Source organism: Erpetoichthys calabaricus, chromosome 1 (genome assembly GCF_900747795.2).
Source record: "Erpetoichthys calabaricus chromosome 1, fErpCal1.3, whole genome shotgun sequence".
NCBI classification, from domain to species: domain Eukaryota; kingdom Metazoa; phylum Chordata; class Cladistia; order Polypteriformes; family Polypteridae; genus Erpetoichthys; species Erpetoichthys calabaricus.
In genome coordinates, this window is record NC_041394.2 from 64010550 (window position 1) to 64034054 (window position 23505).

A 23505-nucleotide genomic window follows, 5' to 3' on the forward strand; every position below is an offset into this window, starting at 1 on the left:
ATAATTGTAATAATTTGCATTGCAAGACATTTGTATACCAATTCAGTAAACATTTTAAACAAAATAGCTTTGAGGCTGATATCATAATGTCAGCATCTGAAAAGTTAAATGGAAATTTTTTGAGCACCAGGTCAGGCACATGGCCCTTTTATGAGTGTAAATATGTACATTGTAGCAGAGGTTAAAATATTGTAATAATAACATTTATCAGGAAATTTACAAATTTTGCAATCAACAGATTCAACATGCAGAACACAAGGAAACAACAGGTGCCAAAAACTAAGAAATAATGAAGATGGCTTGGTCAGGGAAGAGAGAAATTATTAGTACAGATTGTCAGCCAGAGAACATAAAGCCAAGAATTAAAACATGCTCTGCTTAATGCAACAGCAGCCTAAATTTTAAGATGTGCAGAGTAAGGTATAGCTAGCTCACTATTACAATCTTTGAACAAAGATTACGAAAGTATATTTTACATGGAGTCACTGAAAAACTTACATTAATGAGGCAGCTGTCCTGTTATGCTTACCAAATCAGATCAGATAAACACGTCATATTGTGATGAATCTGTGTTTTTAGAAGAAAAGCAGTTATATAGTAAAAAAAGTAGTTTGTTTAATGATAATGTTGACTAGAGTAGAGGAGTGAAAAAATGGATCAAACAGGCTAACAATACGGTAGTCATCTAGATATGTCTTTGAAATGCATTTGCTAAGGAATTCCAGACAAATTAAATCCAAAAGATCCTTATAAATCCAGGGACAGTAGAGAACGATCAATTTTATTGTCATCACCAGTCCAGAGTTTTAAAAAGTGTAGAGAAGAAAATAAAAATAAATAGATAATCTTTAAAAGTTAGTTTTTTTTTAATCTTTCAGTCCTACTAGAATAAAATGATCATTTTAGAAAAATAAATAAAACATAACAACACAAGCAGTGCAACATCCATTATGCAAGCATAAGCACACGTGCTGCCACTTGGTCAACAAAGATGTCCATCCATCCATCCATCCATTATCCATCCCTCTATATCCTAACACAGGGTCGCGGGGGTCTGTTAGAACCAATCCCAGCAACACAGGGCACAAGGCAGGAAACAAACCCCGTGCAGGGCGCACACCCACACACACACACACACACACACACACACCAAGTACATACTAGGGACAATTTAGGATCACCAATGCACCTAACCTGCATATCTTTTGGAGGAAATCGGAGCACCCAGAGGAAACCCACGTAGACACAGGGAGAACATGCAAACTCCACGCAGGGAGGACCCGGGAAGTGAACCCAGGTCTCCTTACTGCGAGGCAGCAGCGCTACCCACTGTGCCACCATGCTGCCCTCTCAACGAACATATGTGCTTTATAATACTTTTTCAGTATTTTGTAATAATAAGAGGCATGATTTAAATCTAATAAAGAAGAGGTGAAAGGCAGCTCAAGCATAACAATATCTTGCCTTGCTTTTCTAATGTAAAACAAGCGGCATTACAGGATTATAATGACATATTAGTTGTCGTAATATTCATAGTCAACCCTACCCATACAAACAGATATCACAAAAATCAAGTACCATAAATATCATGTAATTTAAATGTACTTAGAAACACTAATACTCTGAAAGCAAGATGGTTGCCACTATATACAGTATAACCAACATTCACAATCTTACATATGCAAACCGCCTCATTTTACATCATTTATATGTAAAGCATAAAACTCTGTAATTCTAGAATAGTAGTGCATGTTAATATATTGCACTCATAGACAAACATACCTAGCACACACACACACACACATTTTCTAACATGCTCACTCTTATATACAGTACATGCTTCTTGAGAATAAGCGTGCAGTCATACCTGCCTCATAAAACCCATAAGCATTTAACATATCTAGTGTACACATACCCTTGAAGTATTTACCAAAACATAAGCAATGTAATATATATTATTTTATGTCTTGCATAATATGCATTGAAACATAAGATTCTTGCTTTTTTGTTGATATTATACTGGTACAAAATGAAAGTGTGCAGGAGATCGAGCAAAGCTATTAGTGGGTTTGTTTTTAAAGTTTACTTGAAAGTTGTAAACTCCTTGTTTTTCCTTTATCTGCAGTCATACCCTAGTGGCAGAGTACATGCGTGGTAGACCCCTCTGCATGGACCTCTACTCCCAAATTTTTTCATCCTGTCGCATACCTGGTCCCAAGCATGACAATGTACTACACTTTGCTCTTACACGCCGGCCCCCTACTCATATTATTGTTGTCCGAAACTTCCAGGTAGGGCTTATATTCACTGTCTTCGGTGCTAATATTTCTGGCATGCTAATAATACAGACAATGCCACTTATCTGTCTTTGACAGTTCTTTCAATTAGAGGTGTACAACAGTGATGGTACACCATTGACAGTCGACCAGATTCACATGCAGCTCCAGCGGATTAGAGGGATGTCATGGAAGACTGATAAAGAGCCTATGGGTGTGCTGACCAGTGAGCACAGAAACACTTGGGGCCAATCGTACAACACACTTATGAAAGGTATACTGAGTACTTATGTATAAACATAGTAATATTAATATGCTTTTCTTTATACAAAAACCACCCAATTACTTCTCCTAATGGTTGTATATTTTATCCAATGCAGGAAGTACATTAATTACCAAGCTTTTAATTAGCAAACATTACACTAAAGAGAAGAAAGACAGAAAAGAGTGGAGGTATCTATAACCTTTGCTTCATGTTTTATCACTTTAGACAGACTGAACCGGGAATCCGTAAAAGCAATTGAACGTGGTATTTTCACAGTGTGCTTGGATGCTTCAGTAATGCGTGTATCAGATGACCGCTATACAAGTCGCATGGCAGCTCAAATGCTACATGGAGGGGGTAGCTACTCCAACAGTGGCAATCGCTGGTTTGACAAAACTTTACAGGTAAGAATTATCAGGTGTCAGACTCATAAATAGACAGATAGATAGATAGATACTTTATTAATCCCAAGGGGAAATTCACATACTCCAGCAGCAGCATACTGGTAAAGAAAATATTAAATTAAAGAGTGATAACAATGCAGGTATACAGACAGACAATAACTTTGTATAATGTTAATGTCCTCTGTCTGGAGATGATACTGTTTAGTGGATGTAGTGGATTCTGCATGATTGATTGGAGCCTGCTCAGTGCCCGTCGCTCTGCCACGGATGTCAAACTGTCTAGCTCCGTGCCTACAATAGAGCCTGCCTTCCTCACCAGTTTGTCCAGGTGTGAGGCGTCCTTCTTCTTTATGCTGCCTCCGCAGCACACCACCGCGTAGAAGAGGGCGCTCGCCACAACGTCTGATAGAACATCTGCAGCATCTTATTGCAGATATTAAAGGACGCCAGCCTTCTAAGGATGTATAGTCGGCTCTGTCCTTTCTTACACAGAGCATCAGTATTGGTAGTCCAGTCCAATTTATCATCCAGCTGCACTCCCAGGTATTTATAGGTCTGCACCCTCTGCACACAGTCACCTTTGATGATCACTGGGTCTATGAGGGGTCTGGGCCTCCTAACATCCACCACCAGCTCTTTGGTTTTGCTGGTGTTCAGGTGTAGGTGGTTTGAGTCGCACCATTTAACAAAGTCTTTGATTAGGTCCCTATACTCCTCCTCCTGCCCACTCCTGATGCAGCCCACGATAGCAGTGTCATCAGTGAACTTTTGCACATGGCAGGACTCCGAGTTGTATTGGAAGTCCGATGTATATAGGCTGAATAGGACCGGAGAAAGTACAGTCCCCTGTGGCACTCCTGTGTTGCCGACCACAATGTCAGACCTGCAGTTCCCGAGATGCACATACTGAGGTCTGTCTTTAAGATAGTCCACAATCCATGCCACCAGGTATGAATCTACTCTCATCTCTGTCAGCTTGTCCCTAAGGAGCAGAGGTTGGATGGTGTTGAAGGCGCTAGAGAAGTCCAGTCATTTATCATGTATGTGATGGTAGAATGAATGATATGTAGTTTCTGAGGAATTATAGGTGAAGATCCAGTGTGCTAGTAAAGCAGGACAGTTGACATATAGCACATAGCAAATCAATTGTTCATGAAACATCAGACATTTCTTTAAGGGTTTTGAGGATAGGATGACATTACTGTACAGTCTGTGTGATTTAAATACTTTGTATCCTTTCTGTGGATATAGTTCATAGTGGGAGAGGATGGTTCCTGTGGACTTGTGTATGAACAAGCCATTGCTGAGGGCCCTCCAGTTGCCAGCATACTGGACCATGTCCTTGACTACTGGTGAGCATTTTACATGATTTAATAAATATTAATGAAGATGTAGGTGTAAGGTTAAGTCCAAATTTCTAGAAGGCAGAGCTCTAGGTAACATATGCCTACTAAGTTTCAATATGATGTCTTCTGAGATCCTTGTGTTTTCCTTAAGTGGTGTGATGTAATAAAGGTAGCGAAAGAGCAGTGATGTTGTTGTAGTTGAAATTCATTAGCAAAATACTGACACGATTCTTTCTCGTTATCTTTCAGTAAAAACCCTGACACCGTCCGCACTCCAATGATTCCCTTGCCGTTGCCAAAAAAACTTTATTTTTACATCACTCCTGAAGTCAAGAGACACATTGAACATGCCAAGCAAAACCTTGACATGTAAGTTGATTTTTTTTTCTTCAAACTAGTAAATGCCTACATATTTGTGCATTAGCATGTGTATAGATTACAGAAGTTACCCATTTGATAAGTACGCTGTTTGAATCTATTTACTGTAAAATAGTTTGGCAAATTTGCTAATGTACAGCTCATATGATTACAGGATTTTGTTGATAAACATTTCTTTTTAACAGATCATTAAATGTGTGCAATTTATATGGTCCTTTTTAGCTCTGCATGAATTTGTAAGAGAAGAATTGTATTCTTTCTGCATATAGACCATTATGTAGTTTACATGCTTTTTCTGTGTTTAAGTGCAGTTTCTTTTGGGGTTCTTATTTCATTGTGTGGACACTTTTTGTGACTGAAGACAGAGAAGAAAATTAAAATTAGTAAAAACCTTTTATTGATACATACCAGGCAAGGGTAAAATGACAGAGAAATACAGTCCTAGGACACCGCACTTCATATGCCTCGAGCGCAGATATCCTTGCTCTTTTATACCTTTCTAGTCTCCTGATCGTTGACCACGTAAGCAATAAAAATAGCGTCCTGACTCATTTTGTATTATTCCAATTGGTAAAGTCCTTACCCTAAAGGTATAGTTTCTTGTCACACACATCATTGAAAGAAAACTTCCAGAAAGTATATATGCTTTTTGTCACGTACGCAAAACACAAACAAGTTTGATCATTCTGTTCTATTTTCTGTACTTACACACATACATTTTGTTCAATTACATCATTTTATGTTTTTACACTCCTCCCTTTTTGAACAAAATGATGTGGGCAGTAGAATTAAATTGAAATGGTTGATGAAGGGGAAGGGGGGGAAAAAGGGGATGGGGAGGAGAAAATGGAAGAAGCTATACGAGACATGTGCTCCTCATGTAGCATATATGCCCTTTCCATAGAGGCGGTAAAGTACTTAGATATTATCACCACCCATCCTTGGGTAGCCCGAGAGGGTGCGGGTAACAGTCAACAGAAAAAGTATTTTTAAGATAGCCATTTCTTGCAATGCGATGCGTGGATCCAGGCAGGCAGTCCTTCAACTTTCACGGCATGTGGTGTGGATAGAAGAATTTGGAATGGTCCTCTCCACCTAGGCTGATGCCAGTGTTTCCTCCGAGTATCTCGAACCAAGATCCAGGTGCCCAAGGGAATTGGTAAATCCTTAGAAGGTGGGCTGGTCCTCCAGGCTTGATTAACCTGCTGGTGGACTTCCTTCAACGAGGTTCGGAGACCTGCAAGACTAGAGAGAAGATCATTGTCCACAGTATGCAAATTCACATTTCCTACAACCATGCCAATGGGCATGGGACGTCCGGTCAGAATCTCAAACGGCGATAGTCCCAGTTGTCGGTGTGTCCGTCCCCTTAGTCCCATTAAAGCTAAGGGTAGTGCATCCGGCCATGATAAATTAGTTTGTTCACAAATTTTTGCGAGTTTAGCTTTTAAAGTGCCATTGCATCGTTCTACGATGCCTCCGCTTTGGGGATGGTATTTACAATAATGGTGCACATTAATTTGGAGCCAGGTGGTTAATTCATTTATAACTGAGTTCACAAAATGAGTGCCATTATCTGTTTGTAACTTTTGAGGGATACCCCATCTTGGAATAATCTCTTTAATTAGTGCTTTAGCTACTGTTTTGGCATTGTTGTGTTTTGAAGGGAAAGCCTCTACCCATCGGGAGAACACATCGACAATCACAAGACAATATCGGTACCCTTTAGACGGGGTTAGTTCAATGAAATCCATTTGGAGGTGTTCAAACGGACCCATTGGATTAGGGGTAACGGCGGGACTTACCTGGGTACCTTTTCCCACATTAAACTTTTGACATATTGCACAGCGTCTGCAAAATTGCTCTGCATATGTAGAGAAACCTACAGCTTCCCAATGTTTTTCAACATCTCGAACCATGGCATCTCTACCTGCGTGATCGAGGCCATGGGCGATTTTTGCCATTCCTGGGAAAGAGGCTTTTGGGAGAAAAGGTTTGTTAGTGTGTTTATGAGTCCAGACTCCATCAGAGAGGGACCCTTCTTTGGACCATTTTCTCCTTTCGATATCCGTGGCTGCACTCTGTAAAGAAATAATTTGATTATCAGGGTCCTGGTCATTTCTCTGTTGGAATAAAGAAATTGGTGTGTTATTATATGCAGCCTCTTTAGCAAAGTGGTCAGCTAATTCATTTCCTTTGCTAACAGGATCCTGTTTTCCTGTGTGAGCTTGACATTTAACAATCGCTAGCTTCGATGGTTTGATTATAGCTTCTAAAAGGGATTCAATCAATTTCTGATGTTGGATGGGTTTGCCAGTACTGGTCTTAAATCCCCTTAGTTTCCATAGTGCTCCATGATCATGGCAGACTCCAAAAGCATACCTGGAATCCGTATAAATTGTTACGATCTTCCCTTCGGACAGCTGACATGCTCGAGTGAGTGCTACGAGTTCAGCTGCTTGTGCACTCAAGCTTGATGAAATTCGATTTGCTTCCAGCAGGCGGTCCCCTTGGACCACTGCGTAACTGGTTGAGATGTGAAGTTTTGGCTTGTACTAGGATAGAATGTACAGCGTGAGGCACTTTAACTGTTAGGGGGCTCATGAGAACTACATCCGTGCTTGCTAATACAGCTTCTGTTGTTGCAGCCACAGCACGAAGACACGGAGGAAGTGCTGCGGCCACTGGATCCAGTTTTTTAGAAAAATAAGCCACCGGTCTTTGTTTATCTCCATGTTGTTGCGTCAGTACTGCATTCATAAATCCCTGCTTTTCGTCCACGAACAAAGTGAATGGACGAGAATGATCAGGCAAACCAAGCGCGGGCGCAGATAGAAGAGCAGTTTTTAGGTCACAGAGAGCCTTCTCAGCCTGTTCATTCCATTGGACCTGGCCAGAAAGGGGGATGCCAGGAGTATTAGCCAATTGTTGCAACGGCTGTGCTCTTTCAGTAAAATTTAGAACCCACTGTCTGCAGTAGCCCAGAATACCTAAAACAGACATAACCTGTTGTTTTGTGACCGGTCTAGGAAGATTTTGGATGGCTGTAATGCGATCGCTAGAGAGAGCTCTTGTTCCATACGTAATGTCATGACCTAGATATTTTACAGTTGTTTTGATTAGCTGCAGCTTAACTTTAGAAACTTTATGGCCATTGTCCCCCAAAAACAGCAACAATTTCTGGGTATCTTTTGTACAATCTTCTTCCGTAGCGCTACATATCATCTACATACTGTATCCCGTCCGGCCAAAAGCCTTCTAAAATTTTGGGCAAGAGCTTGTTCATATACACAAGGGGCTTCAGTGTATCCCTGAGGCATGACGGTCCATGTCCAACGGCGGTACCGCGTTTGACGAGATCGGAATGTACGGCGGAGATGCCAGCCTCTGCTTTGGGAGACAGAGGATATTGGGCACGGTGCGGGCGGAAGGAGGATTTCGGGTGGATCACCAGAGGCTCACAATGGGCTATCCTTCCATAATCATTCTTTCCCTGGGACCATAGTGAATCAGGGAGCATAGAGAGCCAAGAAGGGAAAGTGGTTTGCAATGAACAAGCAAAAGAGGAAGGACGGCACAAAGCCCGATGTACTAAAAAAAAAAACAGTTTGAAGCACCACTTTAGTTATTAAACGGTCAGGAGTATCAAAAATACCTGGAGTAACTTGTAACCAGTCTGTTCTTTCAAGGCATTTTTCTACCCATGGTCCTATTTTCTCCCATTTAACAGTGCGTGATTTAGCTAAGGAAATATGAGGCACTGAGCCGCCAAGATAATATATATGCTGTAAGCATGTAAGATGAACAGAAGCAGCTGCCTTTGTGGATGAAATAAAAACACAGGAGATGTGAAGGGTTTCGGGGCAAGTACCAGAAGTAAGGAAAGATTCTAGCCAGGGGGTGTCTACTTCTATAGGGAAGTATTGGGCAGTACAGTGTAAAATGTCAGGGGCCTGTAAATTGGGAAAGAGACAAGGGGAAAAAGAGTGTAGGGCTTTGAGGAGAATGGTGTGTGGGGAAATATCTAAAGTCCAAGCTGCAAAAGAGGGTTTGGGGTAAGGGGCAATTTGACACAACAACTTGGGGGTAGAACAGAAAAAACCTTTGTCAGTCATAGAAATAGAAAGAGAAAGTTTTGTCATGAGATCTCTTCCTAAAAGGTTAACTGGACAGAGCTGATTTAAAAGAAAACGATGCAGTAAGGTATGTCCGCCAGGACGTGACTGGACTTGAAGAGGTTTTGATACTTGAAGAAGGTGAGGTTGTCCAGAAGCAGTAAGCACAGTAACAGTCTCGTTCGAGGCAGGGACCTTTGCCAGCGAGAGGGTAGATCGAGTGGCACCAGTGTCGATTAAGAAAATAGTCTCGGTGCCATCAACGAACAATGTCAGTAAAGGATCAGTCTCTGAATTATGGGTGAGCAAAGGTAGTTGAAAAGAGTGGCTGGAGGTCCCTGCGTTTTCCTATGGCCAGTATTGTTGGTCAGGGGTGTCAGAAAAAACAGGTGGAATAGGGGGAGGCGGGGGCTGTTGCTGTCTGTGAGGGCACTCCCGACGAAAATGTCCAGTTTCACCACAGGCGTAGCAAGAGTAGGAATTAAAATTGGGATTAAAGGGAGAGGGAATAAAAGGATTCTTATTGTGGTCAACAGGAGGAGCTCTAAAACCACCTCGTCCTCTTCCTCGTCCTCGTCCTCGTCCCCTTCCTCTAATGCCATATCCTCGGCCTCGGTCAGGAGTATTCCTGGTATAATAGTTCATCTGTGCTGCCAATAATTTGGCATGAGAGTCCGATTCCTTCTGCTTAGTTTGTTTTTCGGCATGTTCAGCATGTCGTTTGACTTCATCAAACGCGGCACTTTCCCACTCAATACAGGAAGTGCGGACCTTGTTTTGTATATCAAGGCGCAAACCGGAAACAAAAGGTGGAACTGCAGCTCGGGTGCGGTCATCAACATTTTCCAAGCCCGAGTGATTAGCCATAAGGTCTTGAATCCTATGTGCCCATTCATCAACCGTCTCGTCTCTCTTTTGTTTTGCAGCAGAAATTAGGGACCAGTCCGTTCCTTTTTTATATTTTTCTGCAATATTTTGTCTCAACGCCTCCCATTGTGGGTTAAATTCGCCTTCTCCACCTATCCCCTGTCCTCGAGTTAAAGCTGGGTTCCATACCCATGGAACGTCATTGCGGACACCCCTGCTAACAGTGGCCCATGTGGTCCCAAGCTTTCGACGAAGTACCTGGGTCCATTCAGCAGCGTTAGGCTTATACATGCTATCTAACTGATCAAGTTGTTCAACAAATTTTAGTCCTCCTACTTCCTTTGGATCTGGAAGTGCATTCACGACATCCTTTAGTTCTTGGATGTCCCAGTTCCGATTTATCATAACTGTTGTGGGATTTTGGGGTCCGGCTGGATGGGCAGGGTTATAATGGGGATTGGGAACTTCTATTGAAGGATCAGAAGAGGTTGGAGAGAAAAAAGTTGGAGCTGGTTTGTGAGTGGAGGTTTGACTCCGAGTGCATTTGGAGACGGGGGTTTGTCTAGTGCGGGGTGGGTCATAGTGATCTGTGCCTGGGGGATCATCAGGGGAAACTTCTGCCAGTTGTAGTGTAGGGGGGGCAGTCGGAATGGGGGATAGAGGAGGGGATAATGGAGGTGCCTGAGGTTGGTACTGAGGAGAGAAAAAAATAATAGGATAAAGGGGGTCTTTATTTGGATTATTCTTCCTTTTCCTCCCGTCTGCCTGTGGTTCAGTGCCTGTCTGAACTTTCTGTAATGTAATTAGTAATTCCTCTTTCTCCTTTTTAGCCTTTCCCTCATTTGCCCGCAACAATTCATTCTGTTTCTGTACTGCTTCTAAATTTCTGTCTTTTATTACTAATTCCCATCTATCGAACATTATCCATTCGATATGGTCCACTATTATAACAACCCTGCTTATTCCTACACAGGATCTTCCTAGCTTCCTGTATTTCACTTACATCTCCTGTCCCCTCTATCGGCCAACGCCCACCACTCTGTCTATTCCATTTCCTACATGCCTTCTTGAAATCTAAACCTGTCTTCTTTTCTATAAATTTCCTAGGAGACCCATTTTTACGGGGCATCTGTTGATCCTCCAAAAATAATTCTTCCAGCATTAATGATTTTGATCCCCCTGTGCGGCGATTAACAGGCTTACTGTTATAAGTTCCCATTATGTCCCCTTGCCCTCCCGGGTCCTGTATTTAATTTTCCAACTATATACTGATTCGCCTAATCCCTTGTATGTATGAATCAGCGAGGTATTAAGTGTGCCACTCACTGTTCCCTTACTGTTCCCTTCTTTAGTCCCAAGGGGAGACACCTAACTATCAGTCCTGTCCCAGTTCCCAGGAGAACACGGTATTGCTATTAGTATGTAGATTTATTTATTCCGTCCTAACAGCAATCCTGCAATCTGTGCTCTTTTTCTGTTTATGTTTCCATACATATATATACCACCCCGTTACTCGTCCCGTTAGCCTGTCCGCTCACATCCCCGGATTCCAGCTCAGGTGACTTCGTGTCCGATTCGGTTCAGCAGAATACTACATCAATACGTCCAGCCGAGTCTAGGATATGGATGAGGCCAGTATCCTTTCGTCAGACCTTTCGTATGCGTCAAACTGCTTGGGTTAAGTCTCCATCACCTTAAGCAACCCGTTGAGATATGAATATGACTAGACGGTCAACAGGAAACTCGCCCTCCCGTAATTTAGAAAATAAAAAAATGTTTGGAAATTCCCCGGTGCTTACCCCAGCCTGGAAGTGTGCAAGCTCTGTCTGGAAATCCGTTCAGTCACCGTGGATGTAGCAAAGAGGAGACCAGGGGCTCCTCACGCAAGAACTCTTTCAGGACAGGGCAGTCCTAACTTTTGCCGGAGCTGCATGCTCTGCTGCCGGAGTACTCAAGTTGACGGCAGTCCGCTGGTAAGACGGATCACTGAAATGGTCTCGCTGGAGGAGTCGACCGGCCGTCTCTTGCCCCACGTTGGGCGCCAAAAAACTGTGGACACTTTTTGTGACTGAAGACAGAGAAGAAAATTAAAATTAGTAAAAACCTTTTATTGATACATACCAGGCAAGGGTAAAATGACAGAGAAATACAGTCCTAGGACACCGCACTTCATCTGCCTCGAGCGCAGATATCCTTGCTCTTTTATACCTTTCTAGTCTCCTGATCGTTGACCACGTAAGCAATAAAAATAGCGTCCTGACTCATTTTGTATTATTCCAATTGGTAAAGTCCTTACCCTAAAGGTATAGTTTCTTGTCACACACATCATTGAAAGAAAACTTCCAGAAAGTATATATGCTTTTTGTCACGTACGCAAAACACAAACAAGTTTGATCATTCTGTTCTATTTTCTGTACTTACACACATACATTTTGTTCAATTACATCATTTTATGTTTTTACAATTGCCTAACGGCTCGAAGTCTGGTTAGTTGTCATCTACTGTAAATTTTCCTGGAATAAATACGCATGCATATAAAACTGTCACTTTGCTCTTGGGGCGGCACGGTGACGCAGTGGGTAGCGCTGCTGCCTCGCAGTTGGGAGACCTGGGGACCTGGGTTCGCTTCCCGGGTCCTCCCTGCGTGGAGTTTGCATGTTCTCCCCGTGTCTGCGTGGGTTTCCTCCGGGCGCTCCGGTTTCCTCCCACAGTCCAAAGACATGCAGGTTAGGTGGATTGGCGATTCTAAATTGGCCCTAGTGTGTGCTTGGTGTGTGGGTGTGTTTGTGTGTGTCCTGCGGTGGGTTGGCACCCTGCCCAGGATTGGTTCCCTGCCTTGTGCCCTGTGTTGGCTGGGATTGGCTCCTGCAGACCCCCGTGACCCTGTGTTCGGATTCAGCGGGTTGGAAAATGGATGGATGGACTTTGCTCTTGATTGCAAGTCTGAAGCTTTTTAAACAGATGCAAGTGTTCAGTTTCTGAAGAGCAGCATGAGAAGTTATGTTGTATTACCTAATCCTACCTGTCTCATCTAAACCTGCCAGACATTCTCAAATCCTCTAATGCTAAATTACTCATCATTGTGAAGACATGTTACTCAACTCTTGTGCTTTAACACTCCAGGAAAATATAAATGTTATTCATATGATAAGGTAGATGACTGGGGTGAGCTAAAATAATGTTGGGCAAACATGTTGCCAGTGGGTTTATGTGAGATTTTGGTAATTTTTTAAAGTGTTTTTTACATTAAATAAATAACATATATAATAGGCAAAATACACTGCCTGGCCAAAAAAAAGTCACCACCAAAAAAAAAAGGTCACACACTAATATTTCGTTGGACCGCCTTTAGCTTTGATTACGACACGCATTGTTTCGATAAGCTTCTGCAATGTCACAAGATTTAGTTCCATCCAGTGTTGCATTAATTTTTCACCAAGATCTTGCATGATGGGTGCATCACTTCATCTGCCTCTCTTCTTACCCTGATGCGCCCATCACTCTGGAACAGGGTAAATCTGGACTCATCAGACCACATGACCTTCTTCCATTGCTCCAGAGTCCAATCTTTATGCTCCCTAGCAAATTGAAGCCTTTTTTTCCGGTTTGCCTCACTGATTAGTGGTTTTCTTACGGCTACACAGCTGTTCAGTCCCAATCCCTTGAGTTCCCTTCGCACTGTGCGAAATGGTCTTACTTTCACTATTAAATATAGACCTGAGTTCTACTGTTGTTTTTCTTCTATTTGATTTCACCAAACATTTAAGTGATCGTCGATCACGATCATTCAGGATTTTTTTCTGCCCACATTTCTTCATCGAAGACGATGGGTCCCCACTATCCTTCTAGTTTTTAATAATGCGTTGGACAGTTCTTAACCCAATTTTAGTAGTTTCTGCAATCTCCTTAGATGTTTTCTCTGCTTGATGCATGCCAATGATTTGACACTTCTCAAACTGACTAACATCTTTTCTACGACCACGAGATGTGTCTTTCTATATGGTTGTTTAAGAAATGAGAAGCAACTCATTGCACCAGTTGGGGTTAAATAACTTGTTGCCAGCTGAAAGATAATCGCCCATGCAGTAATTATCCAATAGGAGGCTCGTACCTATTTGCTTAGTTAAATCCAGGTGGCGACTTTTTTTTTTTGGCCAGGCAGTATATATGCAGTATTTAATCTTAACCAGTTTTTAAAAGGTACTTAACTGTTTTGGTAGCTCTGGTTCTGAATCTGCTTCACTGTTTGTATTTATATGATGATTGGAAACCTACATTTTCTTTGTTGTGCTTTGACTAACCACATATGGATTTTTAACTTTCCAACCAACTTGTTGTTCCTGAGAGAATGAGGTTTTAACTTTACCATATTTTCATCTTATTTTAACCAACTTCAATAAACTATTGTTTCATTTTTACTTATCTATGCTTTTTAATATACAGTGCCCTCCATAATGTTTGGGACATATTTTTATTTTTCAGACATTATTAAAGCGCACATTGCAGACTTTAATTTAAGGGTATTTGCATACATTTTGGCCACACCATGTAGAAATTACAACACTTTTTCTACATGGTCCCCCTTATTTCAGGGCACCATAATGTTTGTGACACAGCAATGGTAGACATGTTAAAGCAGGCTTATTAAATACTTTGTTGCATGTTTTTTTCATTTTTAAACAAATATATTTATTGCACTGGAGTTAATGAACTAGTAGTATGACATTGAGGGTGCTTTTAAAGTTATGCACTCTGCATTCCAACTACACACCTTCTCAGCTTAGGTTAGCATTGTGAAATGGTGTTTACCATTTTCATCTTACTGATAACATATTGCAAGTAATGTTCTGCAAGTACTGATAGCCCTTCCTCTTATCTGCTGAGGGCTTGTGTAAATAATGGGATTTTAATTGGTTTACTGCCTTAAAACATGCTACAAGGTCAAAATAATCTATAACCATGCTTTTTAAGACCCATGACTGACATTGATTGAACTAGAAACCTATTTTTTATCTTTTTTCCAGGTAATTGTTGTGCATGTTTAAAAAAAATCCATGAGTGCATAGGAAATGTTGCATGTCTTATTTCTTTAAACTATCCATAATACTGTCAGGTAAATGCAAGGGAAGAACAAGGTATACAGGAAAGAAATATTCCTCTATTGCTGTAGTTCTCTGTAGTGTGCTTACACCAAAACAAGTTGGAATTTTTAAAGTCAAGTGTGGGTGAATACCTATTGTTTGCAATGGAGAAGCAGGAAAACAGCGAGAATCAAAATAAAATGGACAGATGGGACTAAAAATGTTTGAAGCTGACAGTGGCACTTCACTAGTAATGTATTTTGAGTCTGCTTCTGTTTTGTGTTAGTGAGAAAAATGGTAACCAAGAGACTTGCACAAGGAACTGTCATAGAAGCTCTTTTATGCCAGTGATCTCATGGAGATGTTGAAAAGAAAGATGGAACTGAAAAATAAGTTAACAGAATATGATTGCGTTAACTGTCTTTAAAATACATTGGAAGCTGAATGAAAGGTCCACAACCATGACATGTTTTTATTTCTCTAAAAGACAATGAATTAGTGAGTTTGCATTTTGGTCTATTACTACTATTTTATAGAGCAATACACTTTTTTATACAATGTTTCCTTTAGGGCGGCACGGTGCCGCAGTGGTAGCGCTGCTGCCTCTCAGTAAGGAGACCTGGGTTCGCTTCCCGGGTCCTCCCTGCGTGGAGTTTGCATGTTCTCCCCGTGTCTGTGTGGGTTTCCACCGGGTGCTCCGGTTTCCTCCCACACTCCAAAGACTTGCAGGTTAGGTGGATTGGCGATTCTAAATTGGCCCTAGTGTGTGGGTGTGTGTGTGTGTGTGTGTGTGTGTGTCCTGCGGTGGGTTGGCGCCCTGCCCGGCATTGGTTCCTGCCTTGCACCCTGTGTTGGCTGGGATTGGCTCCAGCAGACCCCCGTGACCCTGTGTTAGGATATAGCGAGTTGGACGATGGATGGATGGATGGATGTTTCCTTTAATCAAATACACACATTTAAATACACACATTTAAAACATTAACAAACTATACATGAGAAAAGGCAAATACAAAGCAATAAGGATCAGAACATGTGCATTACTGAATTTTTTTTTTAATATTCTTGAGAAGTTAATAAACTCTGATTTTTCATCTATTTAATGGCTGTTACATTGCTTCTGAATGTATTTTTGTAGTTGCTTATAGATTTCCATTTATAAAAATAGAAGTAACTGTGAAAAAGTTGGCACATGGTTGAAACAACTGTTGAAACTGTTGCCTTGTCAGAGTCAGTCCTACTTCCAGACCTTTTGCAGGTTACAAAATAAATTTACGTCTTGTATTGTTGACTCTTCAACTTATCACAAACGTGCATGTTTCACCCAAGTCTGTCATGATTTTTTTACATCTATTACCACTGTTGCATCTTACATTCTGTATGCCTGCTGTAATGTTTTGTTGCTTGGCTTTGTGACTCGCATATTAACTGATAGTGTAGATTCCCAGGAATTATTCTAGACCGTACCAAGGTGAGTTTACAGGATGTTCTTTCTGGTTTTAATTCACTGACACCTTTGATCTCAAAAATTATAATTATTATGATAATTTGCAAGAGGCCACTTAAATGGAATAATAGTTAGGAGGAAAAAGGCTTTTAAAAACATTTTTATAAATTTTAATTACAGTGATCCCTCGCTATATCGCGCTTCGTCTTTCGCGGCTTCTAAACGTAAGCCTATGTGAATATATATCACGGATTTTTCACTGCTTCGCGGATGTCTGCGGTCTACTGTACGTGTTCTTCCTCAGTTGATTTGCCCATTTGAATTCAAACAAGGGACGCATTTGAATTCAAACAAGGGACGCTATTGGCGGATGGTTGAGAAGCTACCCAATCAGAGCACGCAGTTAAGTTCCTGTGTGCTGCTGATTGGCTCAGCAACGGAGTGCTGCATTAACCAGGAAGTCTCATCTCACTCATTCAGAATTAATGCACGTTACTGCTAATGCTTCAGGATTGCAGAAAAGGTAAAAGTTTTGGATATGTTGAAGGAAGGAAACAGCTACACTGCTGCAGGACACAATTACAGCATCAATGAGTCCACGATTCTTTTTATTTAAAACGGAGGAAAAGCATATAAGATCTACGGCCGCAGTGTCCTTTAATCAGGGCGCAAAACGATTTGCAAGTGGACGTGATAAGGCAGCAGTCTGGATGGAATCTGCTTTAGGGATTTGGATTGAAGAGTGCTGGAAGAAGAACAACGGCAGTGCTAAACAGTCGCCTGAAGAGGCTTCTTTAGAAGAGCTGTAACGCTATCCTTTGTTGTGCAGTAAAATTAAACTCATCGTTATCGGACAAGTCGTCGTGTCATTGTTGGTGAGTAACCATAATTAATTATTTACGTACAGTACTTATTACATGTACATAGTTTAGTGTCGCTGTACACACATTTTACTGTATACAATTTTTCTTGCATTGTATGTATTTATTGCCGGTGGCCTGTCTGTTGTAATGGCTGTAACGTATGTGATACTGGAGACGCTCGATATCTTTAAAATAATGTTTAGGTTTTACTGTATGTAAACTGTGTTTACATACATAATTTCAACGAATCTTACCTAATATCTAAGAGAATACAAAGGGTTTATGCTGTATAACTGTGCGTGAAATGTTTATAATAGTGTGGGAGAGTTTATAAGGGCTTAAAATATATAAAAATAACCATATAAACATATGGTTTCTACTTCGCGGATTTTCTTATTTCGCGGGTGGCTCTGGAATGCAACCCCCGCGATGGAGGAGGGATTACTGTAAAAGCAAATAACAGTTCATACAAACAAATCACACTTAACAAAACTAACATCCAAGAATGAAAGCGAGGAGAGCCAGACAAAAATATAAAAAAAGTAAATTCTTGAGTAACAATGATGAACTTGTGAGAAGAAGGAATATGTTTTAAATTAGAATTTAAAAACCGCCATGGGTCTGATAAGCTCTGATCCATTACAAATTGTGTCATTATTTTTGCAGTATTAGGCGTTATTGCCACTGTAGCTTAAAACCTATCTGGGTCTGGATTTAAAACACAATTAAAGTCTCTGGCTTTTACAATGTTATGAGTGTTCACATTAGGAATAGATGCGAATATATTTTAGATGAAATTTCTATCATCCACATTAGATGCATAAATTATTTATAAGAATCACTTTAGTCTTAAATAAATTGCCCATATCCATAACATTTTGCCTTTCAGGATCACATATTATGGCTGACACTACAAATGGGATAGTTCTGTGTATTAAGATTCCCACACCCCTAGTTTTCTTTGGATAGCTGGAGTGAAAAATTTGACCAATCCAATCCCTTTGCAACCAAAACTGGTCCTTACTTATTATGTGAATCTCCTGTAAAAATACTATCTTGGCATTTAAACCTGTTAAGTGAGTGAATACTTTCTTTCTTTTTAATTCATGATTGAGGCCTTTGACATTCCAGTTCACAAAGTTTACTGGTCATAAAAAAATTGCTTCTGAACTTTTGTTGACATTTTGTAGTCTTAAGATAGTGCATTTTTATATATGATAGCTTTGACCTAGATTTCATATTATTGCTAAGTGTTATGACTGTGAAGCCTATTGTTGTGTTGGCATTAACGGTTGTTGGAGTAGAAACGATAAATAAGAAATAGCAAAGCTCTTGTTCACTCCCCCAACCCCCCACCCCAATTTTGCCTCCCCAAGTGAGGCAGACCACACTTCACGAAGCCCCTGTCCTCTGACATACCAAGAAAAACAGAGCACATCCAGAACAAAAGGCTTTAAAGTAATGCATTAAAAACTAAAGTAATGGCTATAATTCAAGGGGCAAATGTGACACAGGGGGGTATATGGCAGTGTGGTATTATCAGTAAATATTTTTGTAAGGAAAGCTGCAGGCAGTGTATCAATAAATGTCACAGTGCTGTGAAAAATAGTCTGCAGAAAGCAAGCCTGACCTTTGATTCTTATAAATACACAAGAGGAATGCTAGATACTGATATACTATAGTAAATCTAAGTTAAGATATCAGTAATGCATTTGTTTTTGGCAAAATTGTAGAAGTTTTGCCGACATTCTTAATGTGGGCGGAGGTGCAAATTCAGAGGGGATAGCAAGGTGAAATTCTATGTGATAAAAGGTTTTGGGAGCTGTCCCCAATTTTTGTCCCAGGAGCCCAGTGGGGATAGCTTATGGTGGAAGAACTACCCAAGCAAAGAACCTAGTCACATATGCTGCAGAAGATGTCATTGGACCAGATGTGGCCATTGTGCCATCTAACAGGGCTGGACATTGGTTCAAATTACTAGTTATCATTCTTCCTCTGTAGAGACTTCATCTTTGTGTGAATATCCTCTAGGATGCTCTGCTTCCTTAAACTATATGAAAGACGCCCTACTTGGTTAGTTGATGACTCTAAATTGCCATTGTGTGAGTGTGAACTATGAAGTATAACTGCAGTGTTTTGTTCTCATTCTTATGCCTTGTATTGCTCATGGGGCTAATAGAAAGCTACTAGTGGGATTTCCATTTGTTATACAGCCGAAAGAAGAAGAAGATATGACTTGTAATACATTGTGAAGATGAATTCCAGGCTGCACGCTACTATAGATTGTCTGTTGTATTTTCCCCAATATAAAACAAAACAGAAATACTAGGGCTTCATGAAGTCTCTTAACAGGTTTTGTTAGATTGCTTTGGCTCAAATACTGGTATGTTTTCACTGTTACTTTCCTATTGCTTTTGTTCTCTTTGCCAGTTTTTTTTCAAATATTATAACCAAATATAACCTGTCAGTGACCTTTAGCATATTAAATGCTTGCGTTTCCCTAACAGTGCTGCTAACTGGAGTGTGATGGTGATAGTTAACAAAATCCCAGATGTCACTGTTAAGGAGCATAAAATTTGGCAAAAGTGTCACAAAAAATCTAAGTCCTTTAGAGGCATAAACATATATAGAAACAGCATTTGTTATAAAGGTTTTTAATTATCATGAAATCACAATAAACATTGCAGAATGAGGAAGACTATGGGTATTTCAATGTGAATGTAGCAGTTATTTAATATTGAAAGCTATGCTACATTGATAGTTATTTATTAATAAGCTAATACATGCAAAGATTAAGCTGCGCATATACATGTAAACTTGGCAAAAGAGTCAAGAGCTTCACTTTAGGTCTAACAGCATTGGTACCATTTAAGTTTATGATTTTATGTAAGCATTATGTTCAGACCTAGAGTGAGGCAGGGAAAACAGTAACACTGTCAGTGTGAAGAGACACTAAAGTGCCCTGGCAAACAAAAGTTTTTGTTTTATACATAATTTAGAACCTGGGCTAAGAAAAGTATATGATGTACAGTGGTGTGAAAAACTATTTGCCCCCTTCCTGATTTCTTATTCTTTTGCATGTTTGTCACACAAAATGTTTCTGATCATCAAACACATTTAACCATTAGTCAAATATAACACAAGTAAACACAAAATGCAGTTTGTAAATGGTGGTGTTTATTATTTAGGGAGAAAAAAAAACCAAACCTACATGGCCCTGTGTGAAAAAGTAATTGCCCCCTGAACCTAATAACTGGTTGGGCCACCCTTAGCAGCAATAACTGCAATCAAGCGTTTGCGATAACTTGCAATGAGTCTTTTACAGCGCTCTGGAGGAATTTTGGCCCACTCATCTTTGCAAAATTGTTGTAATTCAGCTTTATTTGAGGGTTTTCTAGCATGAACCGCCTTTTTAAGGTCATGCCATAGCATCTCAATTGGATTCAGGTCAGGACTTTGACTAGGCCACTCCAAAGTCTTCATTTTGTTTTTCTTCAGCCATTCAGAGGTGGATTTGCTGGTGTGTTTTGGGTCATTGTCCTGTTGCAGCACCCAAGATCGCTTCAGCTTGAGTTGACGAACAGATGGCCGGACATTCTCCTTCAGGATTTTTTGGTAGACAGTAGAATTCATGGTTCCATCTATCACAGCAAGCATTCCAGGTCCTGAAGCAGCAAAACAACCCCAGACCATCACACTACCACCACCATATTTTACTGTTGGTATGATGTTCTTTTTCTGAAATGCTGTGTTCCTTTTACGCCAGATGTAACGGGACATTTGCCTTTCAAAAAGTTCAACTTTTGTCTCATCAGTCCACAAGGTATTTTCCCAAAAGTCTTGGCAATCATTGAGAAGTTTCTTAGCAAAATTGAGACGAGCCCTAATGTTCTTTTTGCTTAACATTGGTTTGCGTCTTGGACATCTGCCATGCAGGCCGTTTTTGCCCAGTCTCTTTCTTATGGTAGAGTCGTGAACACTGACCTTAATTGAGGCAAGTGAGGCCTGCAGTTCTTTAGACGTTGTCCTGGGGTCTTTTGTGACCTCTCGGATGAGTCGTCTCTGCGCTCTTGGGGTAATTTTGGTCGGCCGGCCACTCCTGGGAAGGTTCACCACTGTTCCATGTTTTTGCCATTTGTGGATAATGGCTCTCACTGTGGTTCGCTGGAGTCCCAAAGCTTTAGAAATGGCTTTATAACCTTTACCAGACTGATAGATCTCAATTACTTCTGTTCTCATTTGTTCCTGAATTTCTTTGGATCTTGGCATGATGTCTAGCTTTTGAGGTGCTTTTGGTCTACTTCTCTGTGTCAGGCAGCTCCTATTTAAGTGATTTCTTGATTGAAACAGGTGTGGCAGTAATCAGGCCTGGGGGTGGCTACGGAAATTGAACTCAGGTGTGATACACCACAGTTAGGTTATTTTTTAACAAGGGGGCAATTACTTTTTCACACAGGGCCATGTAGGTTTGGATTTTTTTTCTCCCTAAATAATAAAAACCATCATTTAAAAACTGCATTTTGTGTTTACTTGTGTTATATTTGACTAATGGTTAAATGTGTTTGATGATCAGAAACATTTTGTGTGACAAACATGCAAAAGAATAAGAAATCAGGAAGGGGGCAAATAGTTTTTCACACCACTGTATATTAATTATATACTTTATGTGATTTGGAATATAGCCATATACAGTTATATTTATTGTGAGTTAACTTTAGGGAAAAAAAATAAGAGGTTTTTCATTCAAGTCTAAGTGACCTTTACAGGTAATATTAATTATTTTTACAGCAGATCAGAGTTAGGTTGGGAGCAAGTGCTGATAGCACATTGTTGCGCCCATGACACAATGAACCAAAATTTTTAATATCAAAAGCAACCTTTTTGCAAATCTTTTGCAAAACTGCTAAATTGGTAACTCTAGCATTGGGCAGATTTAGCAGTACAACTCTTATGTTTAGAGGTGTTGCCAGTCATTCCTTTTTCTGTAAACAAACTGCATTAGGGTTTTGTTGGAAATGGCCTGTGACCATCCAATTTAGGCAATGAGGGTTAAATGCACCGGATTTTGAAGTAAAAAACATGCCTTCTAATCATTTACACAGGCCACCTTAAGAAAACAAAACAAAAAAAGCCATTTTGTATCTTGGTGCAAAATTAAAAGTCAAAAGCTCATAAAATGAGAAAATATTAGATCTGTCTAAACAACAGGGTTAAAACTCAAAATAATTATTTCTCAAAGACAGAAATCCACATTCTCACTGATCATTACCTTTCTTATATTTTTGTAGTTTTCAATTGAAGCAGTTTCTTTACGAAAACAACCCCCCCCTTAAGGTATAACAGAATACAGACCTGTATCTGCCATTTAAATTTCTTTATTTTTTGTTTACAGACTGATAAATGACCTGGATATCAGCTGCTTCACATTTAGGAAATTTGGCAAGAATTTTCCAAAGAAGTTCAAGCTCAGTCCAAATTCCTTTGTTCAGGTAGCATTGCAGTTGGCATATTATAGGTAGGTATGCCCATGTTTTATTATTTTTCCACACTAACTTTTTGTGTTTGCTATTATTGTTTCACCTCCTTCCACCCAATTTATTTTAGGGCATGAGAAGCTACTTTACCTGTTTGTCCATTTTCCACCATTAGTTGTGTCTTTAAGTAATTCAATAATCAGCAATACTGACTGGAGCATTTAATTTGGAAAAGAGTTACAGTAGTGCTTATCTCCTGCAGCACAATCATTGCATAACAGTGTTAGTTTACCATGATTAACCAATACTGCCATGTCTTTACATTCACCCTAGTACTACATTCAAACTGAACAACATGGGAGTGAATGGGGGGTTTACATTTAGTTTCAGTTGTTATTGTGATCATGACACCATATGTAACCTACTGTATGTGGTGCACCATATTGGTAAACTGTTTTATTTCAGAACTGTGTCCTTATTAAAGGAACCAAGGACACTGGATCAATGAGGCAGCACTGCTATCCACTGTAGCAATATGCCAACCTGCTGCATTTTATGATTAATATAATCCTGATATTGACCTTAGCAAAGGGGTTTAGGTCTAAAATGAAAAATTGAGCTGTGCCCATTTGTTTACCATAAAATGAAATTGAACTTGATTCATTTTCATTATGTTGTAACATACATAACCCATTGGTATCTGTAAACCATTAGTTTGAAAAAGTCTGTACTTGTCTTCAATTTTAATATTGTAGTTTTAGTTTACTTTATATATATATATATATATATATATATATATATATATATATATATATATATATATATGTATATAATATACACACATTCAACTGGGACAACATAAAAGTAAAATTTAAGGCCAGTACAAAAAGCGCCAGAGAGTTGGCCGAGTCTTGGCTATCAGATGAAAACGCCATCAACAGACACTTGGACATAAACCCAGCATATGCCAACTTAAGAAGGACATATACACA

At 40.0% G+C, this 23505-nt stretch overlaps 1 protein-coding gene across 1 annotated transcript in view; it reads left to right on the top strand.

The window, feature by feature from the left end:
• The window catches only part of LOC114651089 (carnitine O-acetyltransferase-like), a 55786-nt gene that overhangs the window by 21099 nt on the left and 11182 nt on the right, over positions 1-23505 (top strand). The window contains exons 5-10 of the mRNA XM_028801051.2: positions 2126-2291; positions 2376-2550; positions 2767-2945; positions 4197-4297; positions 4541-4660; positions 22432-22554. Coding sequence (XP_028656884.1) covers positions 2126-2291; positions 2376-2550; positions 2767-2945; positions 4197-4297; positions 4541-4660; positions 22432-22554 — 864 coding nt within the window. The remainder of the gene's footprint in view (positions 1-2125; positions 2292-2375; positions 2551-2766; positions 2946-4196; positions 4298-4540; positions 4661-22431; positions 22555-23505) is intronic.